Source organism: Eleutherodactylus coqui, chromosome 4 (genome assembly GCF_035609145.1).
Source record: "Eleutherodactylus coqui strain aEleCoq1 chromosome 4, aEleCoq1.hap1, whole genome shotgun sequence".
NCBI classification, from domain to species: Eukaryota; Metazoa; Chordata; class Amphibia; order Anura; family Eleutherodactylidae; genus Eleutherodactylus; species Eleutherodactylus coqui.
Window position 1 is genome coordinate 79,976,762 of NC_089840.1, and position 26,631 is coordinate 80,003,392.

A 26,631-nucleotide genomic window follows, 5' to 3' on the forward strand; every position below is an offset into this window, starting at 1 on the left:
CTGCGTCCGTTTTCCATCTTTTAGGTTTGTTCTACTTTTGTACAATAAAAATTCTATTTCTGGAAATAATTTATTTTTGGTGTTGCTGCATTCAGAGAGCCGAAATATTTTTTACTTTTCCCCCCATGGAGCCGCATGAGGACCTGTAGGATTTATTAGTGTCATTTCAGAGTACATACTACAGGAGAATCAGGCTTGGTCTAAATCAGCCATGTTGTTCTCAGTCAGCCATCTCTACTAGTATACTGACTAGGTCTGGACTCAGTGTTAGGATTCTATTTATCCTTACACTTATGTAAGGCCCCGGAGGTCCACACATACTCCCACCTCAATCACTGGTCGCCTGTGTCTGCTCCCCTCTGTAGCCCGACTTCAAAATGCATCCTTCTCCCAATAATAACTGTGTGAGCCCAGAATAAAGACCAACTGTGGTAGGATGCTCTCCCGCTTACACAAAATGATGCCATCTGTTTCCCCACTCTGCTTGAGATGTGGTACAGAACAAAGGACCATTCTTTATGTATTTTCGAACTGCCCGATGCTGTTGGGCTTCTGGTCTAAGGTGTGGCATATCTCCTCCAAATTTACGGACTTTACTCTCCCAAGGTCCGTATTATTCTTCTTCCATCTTCGAGACCTCCTCGCGTACTCCTATAGGCGCTCTGTGGTGAGACACCTGGTTAACGAAGCGAGGACGCGCATCTCCAAACTATAGCAACTAACATCGCCTCCTATCTCAACGTGGCTCACATGCTCCACATGACCCCCCCCCCAATAAAGTATAGGCCTCATAGTTTAGTTCACATCAAATAGGACTGTCACACAGTGATAATGAAGGAGATCACAGCTCATCCTCCTGACTGTATACTTATGGTCTGTAGCTTATTTAGAAGAATATGGAAGGTAATGCTAATTAAAATTACCATGTCTCCAAGGCAGAGATGTTACACCTCTAGCTGATTATGTAATGCAAGATTACTTGGTTTCTCTTGCTGGGAACAATCACATCATGCTGTGCTGATGCATCATGGGATTGATATAACAAAGTAGTTAAAGTAGCATCAACATAGTGCCTGATAAGCATCAGAGAAGAGGCTGCAGTTTATGGAAGCGACTGCAATATACATAGGAGACGTCCAAATTGTGTTTTTGCCAAAGTGGTCCTTTAAAAAACAAACACTTGTTCTCCGGATTGGTGATTTCTAGCACATACAACGTATTATTCGCTTTTTACTGGAGGATAAATAAACTAAAACAGCATTTTGGCTTAATTTTTCTACAGTGTTCACCATGCGGGTTAGATAATGCGATAATCTTATTTACGGTTATTGATGCGGTAATACCAAATATCTAGTTTTAGCTTTCATTTCATAAAAATAAAGAACTAAGTTTTTTTTATAAAAAGCACGTTTATTTTTTTTGTAAAATTTCAATTTCCTGCACTTTAAAAAAAATGTTTTTCTAGGTCCTAGTAGGGGAATTTGAACATGTAACCTTCTGATTGCTCATATAATACACTGCAATACTTCTGTATTGCAGTGTATTATTAGTATTTCTTGATTGGGGCAGATCCAGTAGCCATTATTTAGCCTCCAACTGCCATGTAATTCTATCAGCCCCAGCAATCTGATTGGCCGATGTCACCTCCTTGTTACCACTTAGAGTCTGCAGGTCAGCATTGACTGTGACAGAAGAACGGTTAAATGGCTGGGATGGCCAATTATTTCTGATCCCAGGCAATATAGCGGGGTGTCAGTTATATAATATAATACAGCTGGCACCTGCAATTGATGGCACAGGCACAGCTCCTGAGCCCGCACTATCACTGCGCTGTAATAATGCTTCGGCTTCTGCAAAGTGCATGCGAGTCACGCCGTACTATTACATCCTGGTGTTATGTTTTCCCAATCTCTGCACCAAGATCAATATTAGAGGATGTGCCCTGTTTGGACTCAAACCCAAAACCCAGTGCTGCAAGGTACACTGCTAAACACCTACATGACTCAAACATTTAAAGTCTCTTACGCGTTTCTTGTAGTAAATTCTCCACTTGTTATACTCCTTCATTACCACTTCTATTCTCCGTTTCCAGTAGTTCCCCTCCAGCACCACAGCCTGCGGACCACAAAGAAAGTACAACTGTACTTACAAGGAACAGTCATTCATGCTAAAGAAACTTTAATTCACACATGATAAGCACTCTATTAATTATGGGTCTATAGACTCCAGACGTCTCCTTCTGCTTTCTGTGATGTTCTGCTTCAGGGTCTTACCTCTGGTTTACGGTGGTCATCTCCTTCTAAGCCATCCAATGGGGTGACAAACCCACACACTGGGGTTTTCCTTTTTTCTACATCTATAAGATAATAAAAATGAAAATGTCTTGTATTACTTCCCATTTTGTTTGCGCTGAGTCTCTGTTTAATCCATTTAATTCCAGTGGTTTACTTATATGTAGATTATGTATTAAAAATTATCTCTGGTTTCTCGACAACATTCTGGCCCAAGACAGGAAGAGGTGGGAAGTATACAACCTGCAGTTTTTCTCTGCTGTCCCTACGATTCACCAGCTTTGGTACTTTCAATCCATCGAGTGGGCAGTCTAAAGTCACCCATTGACAATGAGTGGAGGATACCACCCATTTGACAGATTTACAGTGTCAGAGGCCATTTACACGCAATGATAAATCGCTTAAACGGATGAATGACTGAACAAACTGACGACTTTTTTGCATAAAATTACACATACAGATAATCGCTCTATTTCCTTCATCAATTAAAGCAAACTTTAGTAGAAGTAGAACTAGTAGTTTGCTCAGGTGGACGTGTTTTTATGCAAGGGATTATCTGGCTGGCAGGATTCCATAGTCTTCTCCAGGCATGAGTAAACAATGTACTCATTGTGTATGCAAGGCAAACACAATGAGTACATAGTTTACTCCCCCAAATGCGTCAAGCCGCTGAAAACACTGAAAGATTTCCATTCAAATGGAATGAATTTTGAACTGCTCAACAAATAATTTTATGCCCGCTAAAAACCAGCGCTAAACGACAAGTGAATGAATAGTGCGCGACTGTCCGTGTTTACATATAACGATTATCGCTCACTTTTTAACTGTTTGAAAGAATTTTGAGTGATAATCGTTGTGTGTAAATGTTCCTTAAGCTGACTATGTTGATCAGAGGACACAACTGGTGTTCAACAAAGTCAAGTTTTGTACTGGAATTGCAATACAGTCCCAGCATAGCACCATCATCCCTTAGTTCAAAATGCTCATGGATGTCCTAGTGGGAAAGCAGAGAAGACATTATGAAGGTAGGGTAAACAACCCCTGCTTGTAGAGAACACAGGTGTTGGAAGGTCATCTGAGCCCACTAAGCTTCATCAAGAAACTAGTTGCAGATACCACTCAGGCCCAGGTTTTTGAATTTCTTCAGGTAAGATAGGCTATTGTGGTTAATGGTAGACAATGACATCAGCGGCACATCTTTTACTTACATTGTAAGTACCAAGCTCTCCAGATGGCATTATTCAGACGGATCTTATCTCTCCATAATAGTCTTAAACCCTTGAAGTTCTTCCACTTGGGAGATACTAGTTTGCCACTGAAAATAATCACACCGTGTTAAATGAGATTAGTGTTTAAATTTACAACCTTCTGGGGCTCACAATGTGAACACAATTAATTAGCACAACTAGATTAAGTTTCTTGTTCTGATGAGAAAGAAAGGCAAAATACAATTTACAAAAAGGCTGGTGTCACACAGTGTTTTTTCAAAAACCCAGTGTTTTAGCGGTATTGATGCAGGGAAGTTTTCTAAAGCAAAAAATGCCACATCTGGATGCGAAAGACGAGTGAAAACAGAAGTGTGGAGGGGGTGGGGGGAGCAATCCAGGAAGAAGTAAGCAGGTTTCTTTGTGGAAAAAGATATATTTTAAATTACCTAGTCATCGGTTAAAAAAAAAATAAATAAATTTACATAATCCCACAGTAACACTGCTGCTGATGCCAGTGTGACTGTGGGAACTAAGAAAATTTTTACTGTCAGCCAGAGGTTCCCCACTACTAAGCGAGGGCCATGGAAGAGGCACCACTACTAAGCGAGGGCCATGGAAGAGGCACCACTACTAAGCGAGGGCCATGGAAGAGGCACCACTACTAAGCGAGGGCCATGGAAGAGGCACCACTACTAAGCGAGGGCCATGGAAGAGGCACCACTACTAAGCGAGGGCCATGGAAGAGGCACCACTACTAAGCGAGGGCCATGGAAGAGGCACCACTACTAAGCGAGGGCCATGGAAGAGGCACCACTACTAAGCGAGGGCCATGGAAGAGGCACCACTACTAAGCGAGGGCCATGGAAGAATCACTTACTATGGGGGCATGAAGAGGGGCATTGGGGTTGGTTAGCAGCAGGATGGGAAGAGTGTGCAGAGACCAGTCATGACTGAAAAAGTCTTCATGACGGCTTTGGCCCAAATAAAGAAGTAAAAGGAGAGTGGACCTCACCAGGGTTTTGCTATGGGGCCCAATGAATTCTATGTTTGCCCCTGATTTCACATGTCTGCTACAACTTCTCTAAGTCGCGAACAAAGCTAAAGTGGAATACAGTAATTCTCTATTTAAGAGGCAACAGAATTCAGCGTCATCTGGTGTTTGTTGAGTTTTGAGTTAAATATTTGCTCTTGTTAAAGTTCAGAGAGCATCAAACATCCAAACGTCTGCAAAGTAGCCCTATGCAAATAACATGATCTCTTTATGACCAGTGCTTCTGAAACATTGCTTGTGCATTTAAAGGGAGTTTGCTAACCAGTTTTCGATTTCATCAGTTAAAAGGGAATGGGTCATCAGAAAATGACACATTATGTAAATACTTCCCCTACCTGCAAAATGAGCTCTGCATAGGACATGTCTAGAACAGTCTCCCATACAAGTCAATGGGTGCCCTCCTGGCCATTGTGTGAATGGCCCATGAGTCTGCTATAAGGCTAATTCCACTCGGGCTAGTGCAATATCGGGATGTGAAACTCAATCAGAGTTGGGGATGGGGGGGGGGGGGGGGAGGAATATTGCTCATGTGTATGACTGAATGGGGTTCATATTAGTGTGTTTCGCATCGCACAAGTCTCACATAATATTCTCGGCCATGTGAAACCCGCCTTAAGCATATCTTCTAAAGTAAGGTGACCAGACGTCCCGGGACCTCAGAGGGACAGGTATTTGTCCCACTTTTGTCCCGGTGCGATGTCTGGTGACATCTGGTCACCATTAAAGTGATTACCAGGTGAGGTGCCGCAACTCCCTGCCTGGTAATCGCTGTGTAGCGCTGCGGACCGGATGCACACACTAACAACAGTGTGTGCATCTGGGATCCTCCTCCCCTCAGCTCTCCACTTTGGTTCCGCTAGAGAGGAGATGAGAGCAGAGAGGAGGAGGCGCTGCTGCACACACTTCTGCCTACCGTCGGCGCTGTGAAGACCAGGAGGAGGGCAAGTATATGGGTCTCTGGGGTGGTATAGGGGGCGCTTTTATTGCTGGGGCTTCCATGGGGAGGAGAGGTAACTATTATTGCTGGGGCTGGTATTATTGTACCTTGACGCCACCAGAAGGTAGGAGTTTGACAGGAGGAATGCCCCTCTCATACCCCTAGCTCTCGATTGGTGGATTTTTTAAGGCTGATAGCAGCATTGTTGGCATGGAAGTTTGACTGGCCTGGAGGTTTAGGGTTGGTTGTCCTGTAAGGCTTACATAATATGTAAGCCTCACAGGAAAATAAACCCTCACCCTAACCCTCTAGGGTAGGCAACATGAAATGCAGACGCTGCTGCTAATCCCTGTCCTGCAGCAGTCGCCGCCAGTGGCTCTCGTGCTGCCACCGCCGATACCTGACCTCGTGCTGCTGCTGCTCCCTCCAGCCTCTGCTACCAGTGGCTGTGGTCCTGCCACCAGAGCTCAGTCTCTTGGTGCCGCTGATGCTGCGTCTGCAGGTGCCAAGGCGCCCGCCTCTTCTGGGGCCGCTGGCACTGCGTTGCCTCCTGCCGGCACTCCCTCTGAGGCCGTCCCAGTCTGTACGGATGCAGCCGATGGCTCTGGCGCTGACTCTCCTCAGGCAACACTCCTCCAGCCAATCAGAAGCTGGGGGCATTACTGCACGTCAAACTCCTGTATTATGTCGCCACCCCTAACTTCCAGTGGCGACATAATACAAGAATACTGCTGGTCACTATCATTATTGCTGGGGATACTAATGGGGATGGGGGTCACTATTATTGCTGGGCATACTGATGGGGGGGGGTCACTATTATTATTGCTGGGCATACTGATGGGGGGGGCACTATTATTATTGCTGGGGATACTGTGTGTGTGGGGGGGTCACTATTGTTACTGCTGAGGATACTGTGGGGGGGGGTCACTATTGTTATTGCTGAGGATACTATGGAGGGGTTCACTATTGCTGGGGATACTGTGTGTGGGGTCTCTATTATTATTGAGGGGACTTCTGTGTGTGTGGGGTGGGTCAATATTGCTGGGGATACTGTCTGGGACTTGTAATATAAAGAGATGAATAAAGTGTCCCCCCCAGCTGTCCAGTATCTGCCCACAGCCAGATCTGATAACTTTTGGCGCCAAAAGTTAACAAAGGACGTTCGCTTAAGACAAAGAAAAAATGTAATTTAGAATTTATGAAAGATCTGTACATCGCAGCCCGTTGACGAGGATATTTTGCAAAATGTTGCATTACCGCCAATAAGATGCTGGGACTCCATTCTTTAAGAGATTCTCAGAAACCGAGAATCATGTATCTTGGACAGGATACATCCGAAGCTACTCATGTGTGGACTCGGGGCGTAGGTAAAATCATGACTAAAAATATGGCGGGCCTATATTCCCAATCAGCCAACCGCATGTGAAGATATGACTGAAAGTAGGGAATTATGATTTTTCAGAGTTCCTACAAATGTAACCCTCCCTGCTCTGTATGACCTCAGATGGGGCGGGGAGAAGGTGTGTACTGAGGGATCCTTTAAAATTTGGAGCCCACGGACCCCAAATGGACAGCCCCTTGGAGGTCACATACGTGAGTGCTGTCCAATTTCCTGGGCGGGACTCCATGCCAAAGAATGGTAACACTTATTTTAATCCCTGTAATTTTACTGTCTGTGATATCATATGTAAGTCTCTTGCCGATTATCTTGTAATATCATTTTTGTATTTTTCTGTAAAACAAACGCTGCTCATATTTGAGAATCAAACCTTAAATTAATTAGTGAGCATCGTCCGTGTTAACACGAAGCCATATTCTCCGAAGATTGTATTCATAAATTGGGTTCCAATTTACCGTTAAGAAATTGGTGGTGGCAGCGTTTTGTATGTATATTGCATAACTCTGGAGTGCGTTAGAACGGATCAGGTGAGCGATTTGAGCTTTCGCGTCACATGCGTGCAGGAGTGCGGGAAAGCTGGGTACAAATCAGCCTGTATACTAACAACTGCCTGCTTGCAATACTGCTCAGCGATTGAGGACAGAGGTGGGATCGATAGGTATCGTCTCTTCTCCTCTCTCCTCCTGTCCAGTGTGGAACAAGCTGGTTTGCAGTGCAGGGCCAGGTGGATTGCTGTAGAGTGGTGGATGTAGGTGATGGTCGCTTGTCCAGTTTCTTGGAAAGTTTGGTACCAGTCACTCCACAAACTAAGCCTTCCTGCTCGTCTCGCTTTGTGAGAGGGGTCACTATTCTTGATGGGGCTTCTGTGGGGGGGGGGGGGGGGGTTACTATTATTGTTGGGGCTGGCATACGGGAGCGATAATACTAGGGCGATCACTAATATTGCTGGGGCTGGTATGGGGGAGCGCTAATACTACTGGGGCTGGTATAGTGGAACACTAATACTACTGAGGCCGCGCTGCATGTGGCAACACACCTTAAGCTGACTTAGGGTATGTTCACACATAGCGGAAATGCTGCAGAATGTCCGCTGCGGAAATTTCCACAGCAAATTCTGCATCTTAAAGAACAGTCAAGATCTGTAACATTGGTGCAGATTTTGAATAGAAATCAGCTGCAGATACGCAGTGGCGCTTCCCTCAACTCCTCCGAAGGCTTCCTGCTGTCAGCGCTCCCCAGCTTCTGGTTCCCAGCGGCCTGGTCAGATGCAACTGCGGCTTGTCAGGTGAGGCCACTACAGGCCGCTGGAAAACGGAAGTCGGGGAGTGCTAACAGGGGAAAGCCACATAGTATGAAATCGATTTCCAGTCAAAATCCACACAAATGGGATGGATTTTGACTGTTTTTTTGGATGCAGAAATGCTGTGGAATTTGCTCCGTCTTTTTTTTAAACCGGCCCTGCACTTTTTATAACGACAGAGGCAAAATCATAGGTCGTGATAAGCCCCGCCCCGACCACACCCCTCTGCCCGCTTTGACCCTGGGAAAATCTGGTCACCTTATTTAAAGGCTTTAAATGCTGTTAAACGTAACTCAGAAAAGATGGCTGCCCCCATAGTCATATACAGACAACGGAATTAAAAAAATAAACTACACTCAGAAGAAAAAAAAACATTAGAAAAATAGAAAAATGTTTCACCATCTGGTTTTAATTACACACACAAAAAAAAAAAGACTGAAAAGGGACTAGATCACCAATTTCATGTAGGCATTTCCATACTAGCATGTGACAAGAGCTGTTGTGCTGTTAAGGAGGCATTTGCAAAGGACATAACCGAGGAAGAAAGACCAGACCTCATTCACACTGTGGGGTCTGGACACATGCAGTCATTTCTGGACACCTGAGAAAGTCTTAGAACTATGCATGGTTTTGGACAACATGCCCGTTTTTCAAAAAAACTAGTCATTATGTTTTCTCCCTATCAACTTCAATAGGGAAAACAGCAATCAAGGAAAATTGTGTTGTGGGATGATTTAGGCAAGTTATGTCACGGTCATTGAAAATATTATGTGGGTACTTTCTGGATCTGTTATTTGAGCACTATATGGATGTATTACTTTTCCACTGGCACTGAGCACCACTCTGGCAATGATATTTGGGAACTAATTTTCAGAACACCATGTATTATTTAAGCATTGTATGGCAGTAATAATACATATATGAGGTTAGAAGATATTGCCTGCCAAAAGTCTAAAAATGTTCTGCAATATAGTAAGCTAATTATTTAACACTGTCATGATAGGCACAGTAGGTGGCTTAATTTGAGAGTTTTAAAGGGGTTGTCCCGCGCCAAAACGGCTTTTTTTTTTCTTCAATAGGCCCCCCATTCGGCGCGAGACAAACACAAGGGATGGGTTAAAAAAAAAAGTTTAGTACTTACCCGAATCCCCGCTCTGCGGCGACTTCTTACTTACCTTACCAAGATGGCCACCGGGATCTTCACCCACGATGCACCGCGGGTCTTCTCCCATGGTGCACCGTGGGCTCTGTGCGGTCCATTGCCGATTCCAGCCTCCTGATTGGCTGGAATCGGCACACGTGATGGGGCGGAGCTACGCGATGACGCGTAGAAGGGGGCAGAGCCAGAACGCCGCTCGTGCCAAGACCCAAGAGAAGGGAGAAGACCCTTCTGCGCAAGCGCGTCTAATCGGGAGATTATACGCTGAAATTAGACGGCACCATGGAGACGGGGACGCCAGCAACGGAGCAGGTAAGTGAATAACTTCTGTATGGCTCATATTTAATGCACGATGTATATTACAAAGTGCATTAATATGGCCATACAGAAGTGTATAACCCCACTTGCTTTCTCGGGACAACCCCTTTAATCCCCAACCACACTATGTTTTTTCACATTGCTTTTATTATACCTAAACCTTTAGATGAATATTCAGTATCAGAATGTGTACATATATATTCTGCATTTTCTAGTACTCTCCCTTCTGTGCAGGCACTATTTCTAATTTTTGATTTTTTGTGAGCCGGTGGGTGGAGACCAGATATTATGATGTCTACCATAAACAAAAAAAAAGATCTTCCTGCCCTATCTCACTGTAGCACACACTCAGAAGCAGCACGGAGGACATTATACAGCAATACTGAGCAGTGTAGATATGAATCAATCACTGGGGCGAGATAAAACATTGGAATCAGTAGGGTCTCTAAAGCTACTCTCACACACGGCATTGGCAAAATGCTGCAATTGTGATCGCGGTGTTTTGCTGTGGTTTCTAGCAATGTTTTCGAAAACAGGTTACTGCATTCGACTGCATTTTTTAACGCACCCCATCATTTGGATGAGTGATGGTACGTTGAAAAGCACAAAAATGTGCCAAATTACAGTGGACAGCGCTCGAAAAAAAAAAATCGCAGCCCCAATGTTGGATTCATATCTGTACTGCTCAGTATTGCTGTATAATGATTGGCTGAGCCAGTGGCACTCGTGATCCAATCACAGCACTCACTTGCTGGAGTCGGGGTATTCTAACCCCGTTACCAGGAAGAGAATGCTGTCAGCGTGGAGGATACGGCAGGTATTGCTATTATTTTTTTTTTAATCTAGTGTAGCTTAGTGCTTATTTTCGGGGGAATGGCTTATATATAACCCCCTCCTCCCCCTGAAAATCAGGGTAGGGATTATTATCGGGGAAACACGGTAGTATTTAGAAACTCTTGCACTGAGAATGAAGAATTATTTTAGAGGAACCAGCTAAGCTTTGCCCAAATATTTTACAGATTCACAGTGAAAGAATATTGGCATTGAGTTATGTCTGGGTGAGGGGAAGCGCCATCCCGAGAGCCGTTAGAACAATTGACACAACTTATCACCTACAATTCTTTAATCCAACTAGGTTTTTCTTTGTTCTAATTCTCTTTAAGCAGTTTGACTAAAATGTCATTTTACATGAAAACTTTAGGACACCTTCAGAGCTCATTCACATGGGTGTATTTTCTGTCTTTGTGCTGTCCCTATATCTTACTGACTGAATGCGGGCAGCACAGAGACCCACTAAAGTAAATTGTTATAGTCAGCATTTATGTGGACTGATGTTGCATGTTTCAAAACAAAATGCAGCATGTGCTATCTCAGTCTATTCATGGACCAACATCTCCCTTGAAGTGTATTGGAGCATACAAAATAACCCAAAAATACAGCGGGCTCGAATGTTACATGCATGTGTGCTGCGTTTTTTTTTTTTAAACATGTTGCCAGGACAGAGTGAAAACAAAAAAAAGTGACATCAGTTGGGTCCTTTTTACATTTTTTTTTTTTTGCACGCTAAGGCTGGATGCAGATGCCCGTAAATCGGCTCGGTTTTCATGCCGAGCCGATATACGTCGTCCTCATCTGCAGGGGAAGAGGATGGAAAAGCCAGGAGCAGGAAGTGAGCTCCCACCCCCTCTCTGCCCCTCTGCACTATTTGCAATGAAAGGAGGTGGGACAGGGGCAGGGCTAAGTTCCTAGGATTAGCCCCACCCCCATCCCGCCTCTCCCCATTGCAAATAGTGCAGAGGGGCGGAGAGGAGGCAGAGAGGGGGCGGAAGCTCAGAGCACTGCTCCTGGCTCTTCCATCCTCCCCCCCCCCCCCTGCAGATGAGGATGACATACATCGGCTCGGCGTGAAAACCGAGCCGATATACGTTCGTGTGAATCCAGCCTTAAAAACAGATGGCACACAGATGTAAAGACACCCGTATATATGCAGCAAAAAAAGCATGTAATACACGTAGTCACATGCAGTGAAGTTGATTCGTTTTCACAGTCCAAAGTTGCATACGCCCACGTGAATGAGCCCTTAGAATAGGTCTGCCCTATGCCGTCCGACTCATGAGGCCCTCTGCCAATTCAGGTCTGTTGTTACTGTCTTTTGGAGCGGTCCTAGGTCCTATTAAGATCCCACCAAGAGCACAAGGAGCAGCAATTCAGAAAGAACTCAGAAAGAACGCTCTTTTGCTATAACCCAAGGGTAATAGCAAAAGATCTACAAGAGACTGCAAAAAAAAACAAAAAACTTCTGCTCATGTGTCTCCTATTAGATGCAAATAAGGAAGATGGAACAATACCTCTGCAGCGCCACCTATTGGATGGCAGAATTCCTGCAAATCAATGTCCAACCCTTTCTACAGGTCTTTATAACAATGGTTGGGAATTGAAAGCCAAGCCAGAGTCCATACACAGACAGCTGTTTCAGGGTGTTTCACTGATGAGGTGTTTGCCCCTCATCAGTTTGCAGTAGGATTCTGGCTTGGCTAGTGAGAGGCCTGTGATGCGGGTCGGGAAGGGTATCATCACTCCTTAAGGAGAGCACCTAGAAGGTGTGTGGAGACTTATAAGGCCATGAGAAGAGCAATGAACAGGAATGGTGTTCATGTAAGGTCACTACATAGGAAGCTGCTGCGGTAAAAAAAAAAAAAAAAAAAGTTATTGCGGCCCGTCTCAAGTTTGCCTGAAACCACCTGGATGTTCCACAAGGCTTCCATAATGCTATGTTAGGAGGAGAAAAAACATGTCACACCAACACCAAAACATCATCCCAACTGTGAAGCATGGAGGAGGCAGCATCATGGTTTGGGGCTGCTTCAGGGCCTGGCCACTTTGTGATCATTGAAGAAACCGTGTGTTCTAAGGTGTATCCAAACATTTACAGGAGAATGTAAGGGCGTCAGTCCATGACCTCAAGCTGAAGAGATGTTGGGTGATGTAACAAGACAATGACCCAACGCACACAATTAAATCAATAAGAATGCTTCAAAAAGATATGCATTTTGGAATGGCCAAGTCAGGGTCCTGACCTTAAGGTCACATTCAGACGGCCGTGTGAGAGTTGCCCGCTAGATTCTCAAGTACAATTCACTTCATACAGCACACGCACACCGGCCTGTGCGCTGTCCAAGCTGCTCACACCCCGCACATAGCATGTGTTATTCCCATCCACGTGTCAGATGGCTCCTTTGTATAGCCCGATAGGCTATAATTGGTCCATGTGCTGTCCTTGAGATAGACAGCTCACGGACAGAATATTCACCCATGTGAATGTACCCTAAAAGCCACTACAAATGCTGTAAAATAATAAAAAAGAGGAACTCATTTTGTTCTTTCGCCCAAAGATTCAACACTGCAGCTTCATTGGTCCTCCTGGTTTTGTTGGGTTGGGGCTTTCCGGCACAACTACGTCTCTCCGTTTCGTGACGGAAGCAGAATAACTGAACCGATACTGTTTTTTCCCCTATTGCTTTCATTGTTTTTTCAAAAACCAGTTTGCTGTCCGTCTGCTTGCCTTCCATTGGGTTTCCATTTTTTCCTCCGTAACAATTTATTCTGGGGCCCCTCTGCATGGCTACGCGTAAATATGACCTGACCCACATTCACAAACTACTTGCTGCTGCATTCACCATATACAGCAATAGAAAGCTGACGGATAGTGATGCGCAAACGGGAAGTCTACCAAAATCCCTAAAACTGTTGTATAACGCTGTCTAATAGCAATAATAGCCTCAAGAGTTATACAGGGCTTTTATAGTTCTTAGGCTAGATTCCCCATATGGGAAGCCCGCAGCGGATTCGGGCTGTGAACCCGGCAGGTGACCCTGCGTTCGGCGTGTAATTGTATGGCAGGTCACCACGTACACACGCAGGTGATTTGCATTTCCATGCTTATCAATGGCGTTGGTACCAGCAGCTCATATGCAATTTAATTGCGTATGGGCTACAAATATATGTGGAACCATAGAGTACAATGGGCTCTATGGTTGCAGATTCCACAGTAGAATAGAACATGCTGTGTTTTATTTTCGGTGAGCGGATTACGCAATGCCGATCTGCTAATGTGAGTGGAATTGTGTAATCAATGTATTTGATTGAACTGCGTATTACCGCGAAATCCACAATTCAAATCCGGTCCAGTGTTCAGGACTAGTATTGAGCGAATCGAGCCAGTAGAACCCCATTTTGGGTAGAACTTTGTTTGGTTTGGCACGAATGTGAACTGAGTTTTTAGCAAAGTTCGACCTGAAACAGGGTTCCACTGGTTCGGTTCGCTCAACACAAGTGGCTGCATTTGCATGTCTCCACTGAAGCATATGGAGAATGCAGGGATTGGTAGCCTCTTGTTTACCCAATATGTGCAGATCCTGTGGCACAGCTCGTGCGGGAGGTGGGGGTCGGGGCCCAACCTGGCTCAGAGCTCACCGGGGGATTCACCTATTCCCCTGTGGGCCAGTCTGAGCCTTTGTTTAGAGTCTTCTAACAATGGGAACTGTGCGGGTTACTAAGCGTTAGTCGTTGAGCCACCATTCTCTGCTCTTATCAATGGAAAATTTCCTGTTTTGTGACAAGTTAATGAAGAGTGCAACCACCATATGCTGCCGTTAATTACTGCATACAAGTGAAAAACATTTATGACAGACTCCTGATGTATCTTAGCAACGTCATCATTGACGGATGTTTGGCTGGCTGCTTCCATGGTTAGATATGACGGATGACAAAATCAGACAATATCAACTAAAGGAAGTAGATCCAGATGAACACAGGACTGAGGCTGGCAATCTGTACATGCAGCTACATGGTTCATATCTCACAGGTGACTTATTGCTGACTTCTTCCTATGAAGGAAGAATGTTCACGCAGCTATTCTAAGGGTTGGCAAGCTCCTGTGTGCTAAGAATGAATGCAGGAATAATTAGTGGCTTGTTTCTTTTCATTTTTATCTTTATTAAGAAAATTCTAACTTTAAGAAAATATTATTTTTCCTTTTCAGATGCATTCCACAACTTTCGGAACTGTAACGTGCAGCTCTTAAAGGGCCACTCTGGCAAATACACATTTTTCCATCCATACCCCCTCATCTGATTGCCTGTCACATTCTGGAGGTCTCCTCTGTGTATTGCAGTCACTTCCATGCAGTGCAGCCTCCCATCTGATGCTTGTCGAACACCATCTTGATGCTGCCTTTACTTTCACATCAACCCCATGTTGCATGAGCACAACATTACATGATCCACTACAGTTTATACCATCTTGGCAAGACTTCCATTGGCATTTGTATTCTATAGTCACCTAAATAAGCTATAGACCGTAATTATACAGTCAGGAGGATGAGCTGTGATCTCCTCAATTATACCTCTGTGATCATCATCAGTAACTGTGACAGGAGTGTCTGCATTCCCCTCTAGGTGATTTTGTGCTACACTCCATGTTATAGCATCACACAGGCTAAGAAACTGACTAAAAACTAAACACATTAACCCAAGTAAATCTCAGCTGGTCAGAATTGAGATCGCATGAACATCTGAGGAGAAAGAGCCAGGAATTTTGGACAAAAAGCAATAACTTACCAAGGTAACACTAGCTCACTTATATATACTGGGGGGGATAGCTACATAATGAATGAAAAGAAGAATCACCGGAGTGACTATTTAAAACAGGGTGTCTGCGACTTTTGGGGTTTTTTTCTATTCATGATCTATCCTCAAGATTGGTCATCAATAGGTGGTCAGCAAGGGTCTACCACTCGGAATCCCTACCAATCAGCTGATTTGTGGCACTGCTGTCAGAACAAACAGCTCAAAAAGCAGATTGCGCTGTCCATATTGCAGTGGCCAGATTCGGTAGTGCAGGCACAGCTATCCCGAGTAGTTACTGACACGTTATTGAAGAAAGCTCCAATAATAGCCGCTACTATGCTGAACTCCAATGCTGTACTGCCCAGAAGTTATTATTGCTGGGATCACAGTTTTTCTTCTTCAACAAAGTGAAGGTAACTACTCAGTAGTTGAGTGGTTTTTTGTTTTAATCATTCGCGGAAGCACATCCCCGGTTCACACAGAATGTGTAAAGAATGCTGAGAATTAGAACGTTTCAGGCCGCATAAAAGATGTGATCAACAAGAGGAACAAGCGTTTGTTCATTCATCAACTGATACAGGGAAATGGTCAGATGACCAAGTGTTCTGACGAATGCTTGTTCAGTCATTGGCTCATGCAAAAGGGACTTGTTATTTTTATAGCGTCAACTTATTTCGCAACGCTTTCAGGTAATTTGTTTACTATCCCCCAGCAAGCTAGGTATTCATTTTACTGACCTCGGAAGGATGGAAGGCATTCTGCTGCCTTAACACTCTGCACCACATTGGCCTAAAAGCATTCTATAATTAGGATGTTACAATTAGAATTCTTGCCGGGTGCTATAATTTGTAAAGCCTTTTTGAGCAGCTAAAATATGTTAGTCTTCCCTACTGTAAAAGTGACAGGTCTTGTCGCTGTTCTGGGGTACCCTTAATCAAGGGTCAAGCAATCCTATAGTTCTTGGGATTGATGGTGGGAAACACTGACCTAGGCACTAAAACCCCCCAAGAAATAAATAATGGCTACAAGCTTTCTAGTGCTGATATTTTGTAAGGGGAGCCTAAACCAAGGTTGCAATGGGCCTAAAGAACATTTTCTTCATCAAGCATTTTTATAGCTAAACCGCCATAGACATATCTAAATTTTCTCTAGCATGAATCCTAAAGAACCTTTCACACATAGAGATTGTCCACTAATTTGGTCCCTATAAAGTTAAACTGATAGGCTCAAAGTAACTGACACACTGAGTCTGGGGATATAAGTTTGATACTTACCTTCCCCGCCGTTCCCCCGTTTTCAATAACACCTGTCACTGAATGCATTGAGTGGACAACACAGGCGCGTGCAAAGTAGTCCTCCCATTCTATGCACGTGACCAAGTAGCCTGCTCATTTTATTCAGCGGCGGGTTGGAGCACTGACAGTGGGGGGGGAACTTACTGCTCATAAGGCCGCCTGCACACGACCGGGTCGGATTCCACATGCGGGATCTTGTAGAGAAATCCGACTGTGCCCAGCCGGCATCCGCACGTACCCGTCATTTTTTCTTCTATTCTGTACTGCGGATGGTCTACACAGAGAGCTGTCGGACATGCGCAGTAGAGATTGTCCCACACCATTTCTAAGTGCTGACACGGAATCCGCTACCTTTCTGCAATGTCAATTGCAGAAGGGCCGTGGGTCGGGCGGCTTCCATTGACTTTCATGGAAGTCGTCCACGCGGAATAGTCTTAAAAAAATGGAGCATGCTGTGAGAAAAAAATTAAATATCTAAATCGAAATTGATTTCCGTTCGTGTGCAGGATAAAGAGTTTTTCAATAGCATGCTATGGGCGGTATATGCTGCAGAATCCAGGGGCGGACGCCCACTCTGGATTCCGCAATTCAAATATGCTTGTGTGCAGCTGGCCTAAGCCTTATCAAGTGTATTTATGGTACAGTAATGATTATATAGTACAAAATATAATAGCCCAGCTAATGCCTTTGAACTACTCTTTCTGATGCTTAGTAAATTGGTATTACTACAGTGAGACCAAAGCAAAGCCAAAAACAAGGGGGGGAGGGAAATATATAAGTTGTTTTTGTATAGCTCTACCGTGTGCATGGGGCCAAGGGCTGGATTCATACATGCAAGTACATGCAGGTTTAATAAAGTATTTGGCACAATTGTTGATGCAGTCTTTTGAGCAGAAGCCAGATGTATACAGAAAGTACCTCTGCTCTCTATTTAATCCACTGGTGTTTGGCTACAAAATCTGCACATGGGAATCTGGATTTAGACAAACATATCAGAAGAGTTGCAGAAAAATTCTTAGTTAATTTTTACAGTTGCCAGAAAAAGTAACTGAACCTATTGGAATCACCTGGGTTTCTGCATTGATTACTAATAAAATGTTGTCTAATCGTTATATAAATCAATCAGAGACATAGATAATAATCTAACCAATAACATGCAAACAGTGGCACCATTCATGCCTTATTGAGCAGCATGACCTCAAGCTGAAGAACCGTTGTGTGATACAAAACAATAACCCAAAAAACACATGTAAACCAGCTAAAGGCCCATTTAGACACAAAGATTATTGCTCAAAATTCGCTCAAAAGCCGTCTTTTGAGCAATAATCGTAACTGCACTGACCGTGCAGTTTTCGTTATTCGGTCGCTAATTGGTGTCTTCAGCGTGCTGAAAGATGAAGATGAGCCTTATCAGGGATTCACAGCAGGATACAACTGATACTATTGTTTCAGCTGTATCCGGCTCCCTGATGACAGGCTGGGTATGAAGAACAGAGCGGCCCAGCTCTGTTCTCCATACCTGGCACGGAGCGCTCGGCTGTATAACAGCCGGGCGCTTCGTGCAGAAAACATCTAGATGCGCATCCTCCGCTCCGAGCGCTCGGCTGTATAACAGTCGGGCGCTCAGAGAAGGGGGAACAGCTGGATGCAGAAGACAAGAGGGGGACACTCCGCTTGTCTTCTGCATCCTCCGCTGGCAGCGCAAGGTGATGGCTCATCTTGAGCAATCATATTGCGCTGTAAATGACACAACGATGATCGCTCAAAAGTCGCTTGAGTGACAACTTTTGAGCGATTATCGTTGTGTCTAAATGGGCCTTAAAGAATGGTTCAAAAACACCTTTAACCCTATTGAGATGCTGTGGCACGACTTGAAAAGGGCTGTGCACACAAGGCATCCTAGAAATATTGATGAACTGAGAGACTTGCATGGAGGAATTGTCCAAAATATTGTGCAGCGACGAGAAACATTTGGTGGAGCAGACTGTGCTAAAGGGTACATGCAGGTTAAAAAAATGTAAGGGGTCACTTACATTTTTCCTACACTGTGGATGCTTACTCAATGTGCTCAGTAAAAGACATGAAAGGTTCAAATGTTCATGCATCTATATTGTCATCCAAGTCACAATTCACCAATGCAGAAATCCAGGAAGTCCAAAGGGTTCACTTACTTTTTCTTGCATCTGTATTTCCTATAAAATAACAATGCTGAAGTACCTTTTCCTAGAACCCTGCATTGTGCCTCTCTTTATATCTCCTGGAAATACATGAATATTAATTGACTAAATTAATATATTAGTTAACTAAAACTGATATCTCAGGAGAACTAGTCAGCCCTCATTAGGAAAATAGCTTTCAGGTGAAATTACCCAGTGACACTAATTTGTACTTTGAACATTTAGAAAGCCACTTAAACTTCATCTAGTACAAGTCTACTTTTAAATCCCATTATCTACTATGCTATAGATATAGAAGGTTATGGGTGTTACTATACAAATGCTTAGATCACATGATCCCCAACCCTACGTGACTCGTTCAAGCTTCCCATAAACTTGTCCAAACTGGAACTACTGGATGCACCATCAGCTTGGCAAAAGTAATGTTTACTTCCTTCTGTGTGACATTATTTGGCCATACAGCACATTTCCAACAGGATTTCCAGCATGTTTTTTTCTTCCTTCAATAATTTACACATTTGACAAGACAAGGTGCAGAATCTTTAAAGGGGTTGTCCTTTTTAGACAATTCCTACATTTTAGAAGCAGTTCTTGAATGGATTTTCTGGGCTCAGGATAGGTCAATAGTTAAATCATCAACGACCTACCGCTTGGGATCCCCGACATTGAGCTGATCACTCGGGCCCACAGTCAGTGCAGCCGGCCAGGCGTGCATCCTAGTGGGCGCGAGAGGAAGTGCCTTAGCTTGCTTCACTCCCACTAAAATCAATAGGAGCTAAAGCCGGCTATTAAGGTATGTTCTCAAGACGAAATTCCCTGCAAAATTTTCCGTGAATTCTGCCTAAACTAAATCGCAATTTGTGGCTTTGTGCGCGTTGTTTGGCGCTGATCCGCACAAGAAATTACCCCTGTAGTTAGGCAAAATCAGCGTGCAGAACTCCAATGCGGAAACCCAACAGGGCCCCCAACTATAATGCTTTATTCATAGTACTGGGCTCCTTATATGGAGAGGAGAGGCCTTATGGGCCCCCTAAGGCCTCATGTCCACGGGGAAAATAAGAATTAAAATCCGCAGCGTTTTTCCCGCAGCGGATCCGCGCCTCATAGGAATGCATTGACCATCTGCGGGTAGATAAATACTCGCGGATGGTATTTAAAAGTGAATTAAAAAATTTCTGCAGCATGAAAAAAAATGGACATGCTCTATTTTAGTGATCACTCGTGCGGGAGCTCATAGAGCACATAGAGCTCAATTGATCTCCTGCATGAAAAATAAAAGACAATTAAAGTGCATCCGCACTGCATCCGCAGCCCAAATCCGCGTTACAAATCCGCAGCGGATCTGATTTTCCCCGTGGACATGAGGCCTAAGGCTACTGGGCCCAGGTGCAACCACATCCCCTATAGCTACGTCAGTTCCCTTACACTTCTGGCTCCAACAGAAGGACGGGTAAGTGTAATTGATTTTAATGGGAGTGCATCCAGCTAGGGGACTTTGCAGCTATTTCCTATGATGCACGTCCAACCTGCTGCATTGACAGCAAGCCGGGCGATCAGCTCATTGCCGAGGATCCAAGCAGCAGGTCCCCAGTGATTAACTATAGATAACCTATCTTGAGGATAGTGCAACAATAGTTTTTACCTGGAAAATCCTTTTAATAATAAGCTGATCCCAAGATGTTCCCCTCCATTCCCTCCTGGTGCTCATCAGGAATATCTGGCAAGAAGTGTTCTACCTATCATTGCAGAACCACCACAGGGGAAATTAAGCATTGCACAGTGCTCATTCATATCAATGGTTTGGTGCAGGAGAGCATAGGACAGGTCCCCCCGAGCAAGACGCTACATCCCAGTAATCACTGAGAATTTCCTATCAGGGTATTAGAAAATTGCTTTTTTTACTTATGCAACCCCTTCACGCTCCAGGACGTACATTTACATCCTGGAGTGTCGGGGTATGTATGCAGAGAGGCCACGGGGCGACCTCTCTGCTTACAGCGCGGGTGTCAGCTGTTAACTACGTGCTTTATTCATTGTACTAGGCTCCCTATATGGACGAGAAGCCTTATGGGCCCCCTAAGGCTCCTGGGCCCGGGTGCAACCGCATCCCTTACATCTCCTATAGTTACGCCCCTGCAATCATTTCTTGGGTCATGCAAAGACTGGCATGTGGCAATAAATGCCACCAGACTTTCTAGTCTACAGTGCAGTGTTTCCCAACTCCAGTCCTTCAAGGCACCCCAACAGGTCATGAGTGGAGGTGGCGCTCGTTACTAGGCAGCTAATGTTCAGGCAAAAACGATTATTTAGAAGGCGACTGGCAAAGGTTGATATTCTCCATCATGTCGCTGCTAAGCAGAACCTATAAATGTATTTCATCATCCATCACAGTATAAAAGGTAATGAGACACCAGGATTATCTTTAGTTTTTTTCTATCCACCGCTTATCTGCAAATACGGTCATTCGACAGCTGGGCATAGTCATTACAGATCTTCATAGCGCAATGTGAAAGGTTTTGCGGACTTGTTTCCAATATCTGATTCCAGAGGTTGTCCGCCTACATTGACTATCAGGTAAATCTGATAAACATGAATAAAGGTGCGGAGCGAGAACTGCTGAGCTTTTCCTTTATGCCTTGGGATGAAGACCCGAATTAGGGCGAGCAATATACAGTACACTGTAAGTGAATGAGACTTTAACAAACCCCATTCACTTACAGCAGAAAAAATGACAATTCCATTGGGAAAGTCCGCATGCAGATTTTGGTGTGGATTTACTCTGTGATGACAGACTTACCTGAACCTGGTCTGTGCCAAAGCAATCAGTTGCCACCTCAGGGATAGAATGGTAATATATTCCTTCTGGGCGAGGTTACAGACTTCTTGGGACAACTATTGGGGGTGCTGCTTCCACCAAACCCCGCTGAATGTCTACTAGTATACTGGATGGAGAGCAGCGGCAATTCCATATCCGTGTTTTTCTTGGTGAGGTGCTGTTTCTGGCCCATAAGGCGTTAGGATTGTGCTGGATGGACAGGAGACCCCCGACGCTCCCCCAATGGCATGATCTAGTCAATTCTATTCTCCCATATGAAAAAAAAAATAGAATACACAAATAGAAAGTGCCCTGATAAATTCTATAAAATCTGGGGAATTGGGAGTGGCTCATCTAACACAACCACCACACAAAACGCATTTCAGCAATTAGGGGACCAAATGAGGTTTTCGACCCATCCAGGTGCCATTTAGCCCTTCACAGGTATGATGCTAATATCCCAAACTCTGCAAACTATCTTTCCAAGTACGCTATGTTATACAGTATATATGGCTTTAAGTAATTGTAACCGATTTGTATACCTGAACCATGTTACACGCAGGTTTGTCACTGAGTAATAGAATTTGATATGTTCGGTTATTCTCAATAAAACGAGTTATGAAAAAAAAAAAAAAAGGTAGAAGGATGGTACGGTGCCAGCGGTGAGTGGGCTTAAGGGTGTGTTCCCACAGAGCGGATCAGCTGCAGAATCCACAGCGAGTTCGCAAAAAAACAACACAGCTATAGCGCTAATTAGCATCCCGTATGGTGCGTGTCTTCAGCATGCTGAAAGACGAAGATGAGCCTTATCAGGGATTCACAGCGGGATACAGCTGATACTATTATTTCAGCTGTATCCCGCTCCCTGATGGCAGGCTGGGTATGAAGAACAGAGCGGTCCAGCTCTGTTCTCCATACCTGGCACGGAGCGCTCAGCTGTATAACAGCCGGGCGCTCCGTGCAGAAAACATCTAGATGCAGCATGTGAAATTCCACAGAAGAGAATTGACATCCTTAGATTTAAATATGAGGCACATAGACTTTCTTTCACAAGAAGCGATGGCCTGTAAGAAATTGCTGCACACCCCATTGTCATTCGTCTGCACGGACAAGAATAGCGCATACAACGTGCAGAGTCCGTGTATATCAGACAGGTGTCCGTGTGCCATCTGATGGAGTTGTGACTGACTTTAAGCGCAACTCGCATGAGCAGTCTAAATTTGGCCTAGGGCTGGTTTGACAGCTCTTTGCATAGTAATACTGAGAAACCTGTCAATCAGCAGCAGGGTGAGCACTGTATATATGTATATTAACCCCTTAAGGACGTGGTCCCCACCCCTCCCCCACACTATTGGTTTCTCCTCCTCACTTTCAAAAAATCATAACTTTTATTTTTCTGCCAACACAGATGTCTGATGCTTGTTTTTTGCGGGACGAGTTGTGTTTTTCAATGGTACCATTTCCTGTATTATAGAATGTGCTGAAGATTTGTCAGTGGAGGGGAATGGAGATAAATGGCAATTCTGTCATCTTCAGGGTGCTGAGTGGGGGGGATGGGTGGGAGTGTCTTGTTTTCACGGTGTACATATTGTACAAAAATGACATAACTTTAATCCATAGGTGAGTGCGATCACGACAATATCAAATTTTTTATTTTTTTTTGCTGCACTATAAAAAAGAAAACAAAACGGATTTTGATGGAAATTATGGGGGGGGTGGGGGTGGGGATTTTCACAGCAATCATTGCAGCAATCAAATTCCAAAGTGAAAATCTGTTACATTTAGGGCTTATTCACACGTCCGTATATCGGCCGGCTTTTCACGCCCGGCCGATATACGCTGTCCCTCTCTGCAAGGGTAGGAGGTGGGCCTGGCAGAGACTGAGCTCCCGCCCCCTATTCGCCCCTCGCCACTGCTTGCAACAGGAGGGGGCGGAGCTAAGTTCCACTCCCATCCCACCCCCTCCCATTGCAAATAGTGGCGGGGAGCAGGTGAGAGCTAACCGCTCTCAGCGCTGAGGCTATCTGACAGATAGGCTCACCGTGGAGAATTGCGGCTAATCGCAGCATGCGGCAATTTAAATCCTGCGAGCAGAGAATCACTATGATTCTTCGCTCGTGGACAGCGGGACCGCGCTTTCCATAGCAGTCTATGCAAAGTGTTCACTGCGTTTCCAGTGGCCAGATTATTGCCGTGGGGAACGCAGTGGAAAAAAAAAAAATAAAAATAAAAAAAAAAAAAACGCCCGTGGACAGGCAGCTTAGTAAAATTTTCTTTTCTTTTTTTAAGGCCTTATGTCCACGGGCAAGCACGGATTCCCCTGCTGAATAGCCATGGACATTAAAATACAGTTTCTTACCTCTCCGGATCCAGTGCAGGTCTCTTTCGTCGCGGCCGTATCTTTTTTCTTCAGCAAGGTGGATGCATCTGGGGGCGCCGGACGATGCGCCTGACACATGCGCAGTGCTTACTTTTTGTTTTTAAATCTCCTGCTTTCCCACGGATCCGCAGCCCGTCTACAGTGACAGCTGCGACTGTGCCACGGATCGGACAGCTTTTGTTGACTTCAATGGAAGCCATCCTTGCGGGATCCGCAGGAGGAAAATGGAGCATGCTGCGATTTCTTCCCACGTGTGCGATCTCCACGCCGGGGGAAAAAAAATATATGCATGCTTTAAATTGTCTTGCGGATGCTAACGCATCCCTACGGGCATCTAGAGCTGCGGGTCTCCCGCACGGATTTTATAATTAAAATCCCCCCGTGGACATTGGGCCTTATTATTATTTAAATAACAAACAAACAAAAAAAAACAACTTTGCCATATTTGTAATAAAGAATCTAAATAATAAAACGAAAATACATATTTGGTATCGCTGCATCCATAAGTCTGATCCATCAAAGCGACGCATTATTTGCCCCGCACGGTGAACGTTGTCAGAAAAAAATAAGGAACGCCAGAAATGTCTCCAAGAAAAATTGCAATTAAAAAGCCATCAAAAAGTCGTATGTGTTCCAAAATGGTACCAACGCAAACTATAGGACGTCCCACAAAAAATGAGCCCTTAATTTAAAAAAAGCTATTGCGCGCAGAAGATGGTGGGAGAAAATAATTTAAGAAAATTAAAAGTATTTGTTAAAAAAAAAAAAAAAAGTACTATGGCAAAAATTTATATAAGTTTGCTATCGTAGTAATCGAACTGACCCATAAAATAAAGTTATCAGGTTATTTATGTTGCAGTGTGTGCGCCATAGAAACAAGACGCACTGAAAGATGGCGGAATTACATTATCCACTCTCCACTTCGAATTTTTTATTGCACCAGATGGACTTGCATTTTCAGGGAAGTGATGGCCAGTGGTTTCAATAACAAAACATACTCAGATTGCATTGCATGCGAGTGTGATTTATTTATTTTTTTGACGGTCCTATAGAAAATAATGGGTGATCCTTGAAAAAAAGATTATTCAAAAATAGTGATTTTTTTGACCTCAGAGTATTGGTCTACGAACAAAAATAATAATATGTTACTCATGTGTACTATTCCTTTGAACTCAATGGGTTGTTTTCACGTGCGACTTCTGTTCATCTCGCAATTTACACGGAAAAGTGTAAATCCAGCGGGTTTATTAACACCTCATTCACTTACATTGCACCATACATAACTGTACACTCCGCTGTCTGTGAACTCACCCAAGAAGTTACTTCCTCTAACTTGGCACAAGGAGCAGCAAGCAGAGATCTTGAAAATGGTACAGAATTGAAACACAAAAGTATAGATAAAAGATGTGTGCGGATGACGGTGCAGGTTATTACAGGTGACATGATGGCCTTTCCTGCATCATCATCCACAGCACACTCCATACACAATGATGTAGTCTAGAATTAACCCTTCCCTCGCCAGTACACAACACACGAACACTCCTGCGGAGCAGAACTTCCCTACTACAAGCACTGATCAAACTTCGCCCCTCTCCCAGGACATGCCCACCCGTGCCAGTCACGTCTCACCTGTATGCCAGGCTCATGCACTCGAATAACCGGGTGAGCGTGGGATCAATGCTGCCGGCTTGGACACTTCCCGATCTGTCCGGCTCCTTACTCCGATCATTGTGCGGGGAAGAGACCATAAAGTGCCCGCTGTGAATAATAACCTGCAGCCGGGGCCGCAGCCCCTCGGTGTCCGAGTCGGTGTCGCTGTCAGGAGCGGGGCCCCGAAGTTGCCCGGAGCCGCGGTCGTCCATGGTGCCAGGAGTCCGAGGAAGTGACAGCGAGAGGCTGCAGGATCGTGAGGCCACGCCCCTCCCCTGTCAACCACCAATGAAAAAGACAATGGAACGCTTCCTTCCCAATACCCACCAATCACAAGGTACAGCGCTTCAAGATTAGCATAACCACGCCTCTTCCCACTACCTGAGAACTCCCGTGTGTCATAGGTGTGCAGTCAGGTGAGTGTTGGGTTTCCCCACCCCGAGTATGGAGCGCAGCCTGCGGCCAGGGAGGGATCGCAGGATCTAGTACAGAACAGATCTCCTTCAACTGCGCCAGTAGATTCTTACTGCGTTTTATCTGACAGCTTCTAAAGTAAATGGAAAATGAGAGTCTGTAAGGTTGTGTAATAGTAAGAGATGCAAGCTGGCACAAATGGCATACTACAACAAGCCAGCTTGCAACTTATAGTTGGAAGACAAAGTTAGTGAACCTTTGGAACTACCTGGATTTCTGCATTGATTACTACTAAAATGAGGTCTGAGTGTCATCTAAGTCATTATTGTAGATCGCCACAATCTAACTAAACTAATAACATGCAAAACGTTATACTGTTCCTGTCTTTTATTGAGCACAATAGTTCTATATATTTGTCAGTGTCTGTTTGCTGGAGCATCGCGCACAAACTGTACGACTGGCATGAAGTTTTGCACATGGTATAATCTCGACCCGGAGAAAGTTATAGGCTAAAAAAAAAAATCAGAAATGTTGTCTTGGCAACCTTAATTGCATTTTTTTTGCCTTTGCTTGAATTTTAATGCAGCAACCCCCAAACACTGCTTCTGGT

General features: G+C 44.4%; 1 protein-coding gene across 1 annotated transcript in view; it reads right to left on the reverse strand.

Moving 5' to 3' along the window:
- The window catches only part of MLXIPL (MLX interacting protein like), a 66,869-nt gene extending 41,011 nt beyond the window's left edge, over positions 1-25,858 (reverse strand). The window contains exons 1-4 of the mRNA XM_066599728.1: positions 25,587-25,858; positions 3,500-3,606; positions 2,274-2,356; positions 2,026-2,115 (exon numbers count right to left, since the gene is read on the reverse strand). Of these exons, the coding sequence (XP_066455825.1) occupies positions 2,026-2,115; positions 2,274-2,356; positions 3,500-3,606; positions 25,587-25,819 (513 nt within the window). The 5' untranslated portion in view covers positions 25,820-25,858. The remainder of the gene's footprint in view (positions 1-2,025; positions 2,116-2,273; positions 2,357-3,499; positions 3,607-25,586) is intronic.
- Between the last annotated feature and the right edge of the window lie 773 nt (positions 25,859-26,631).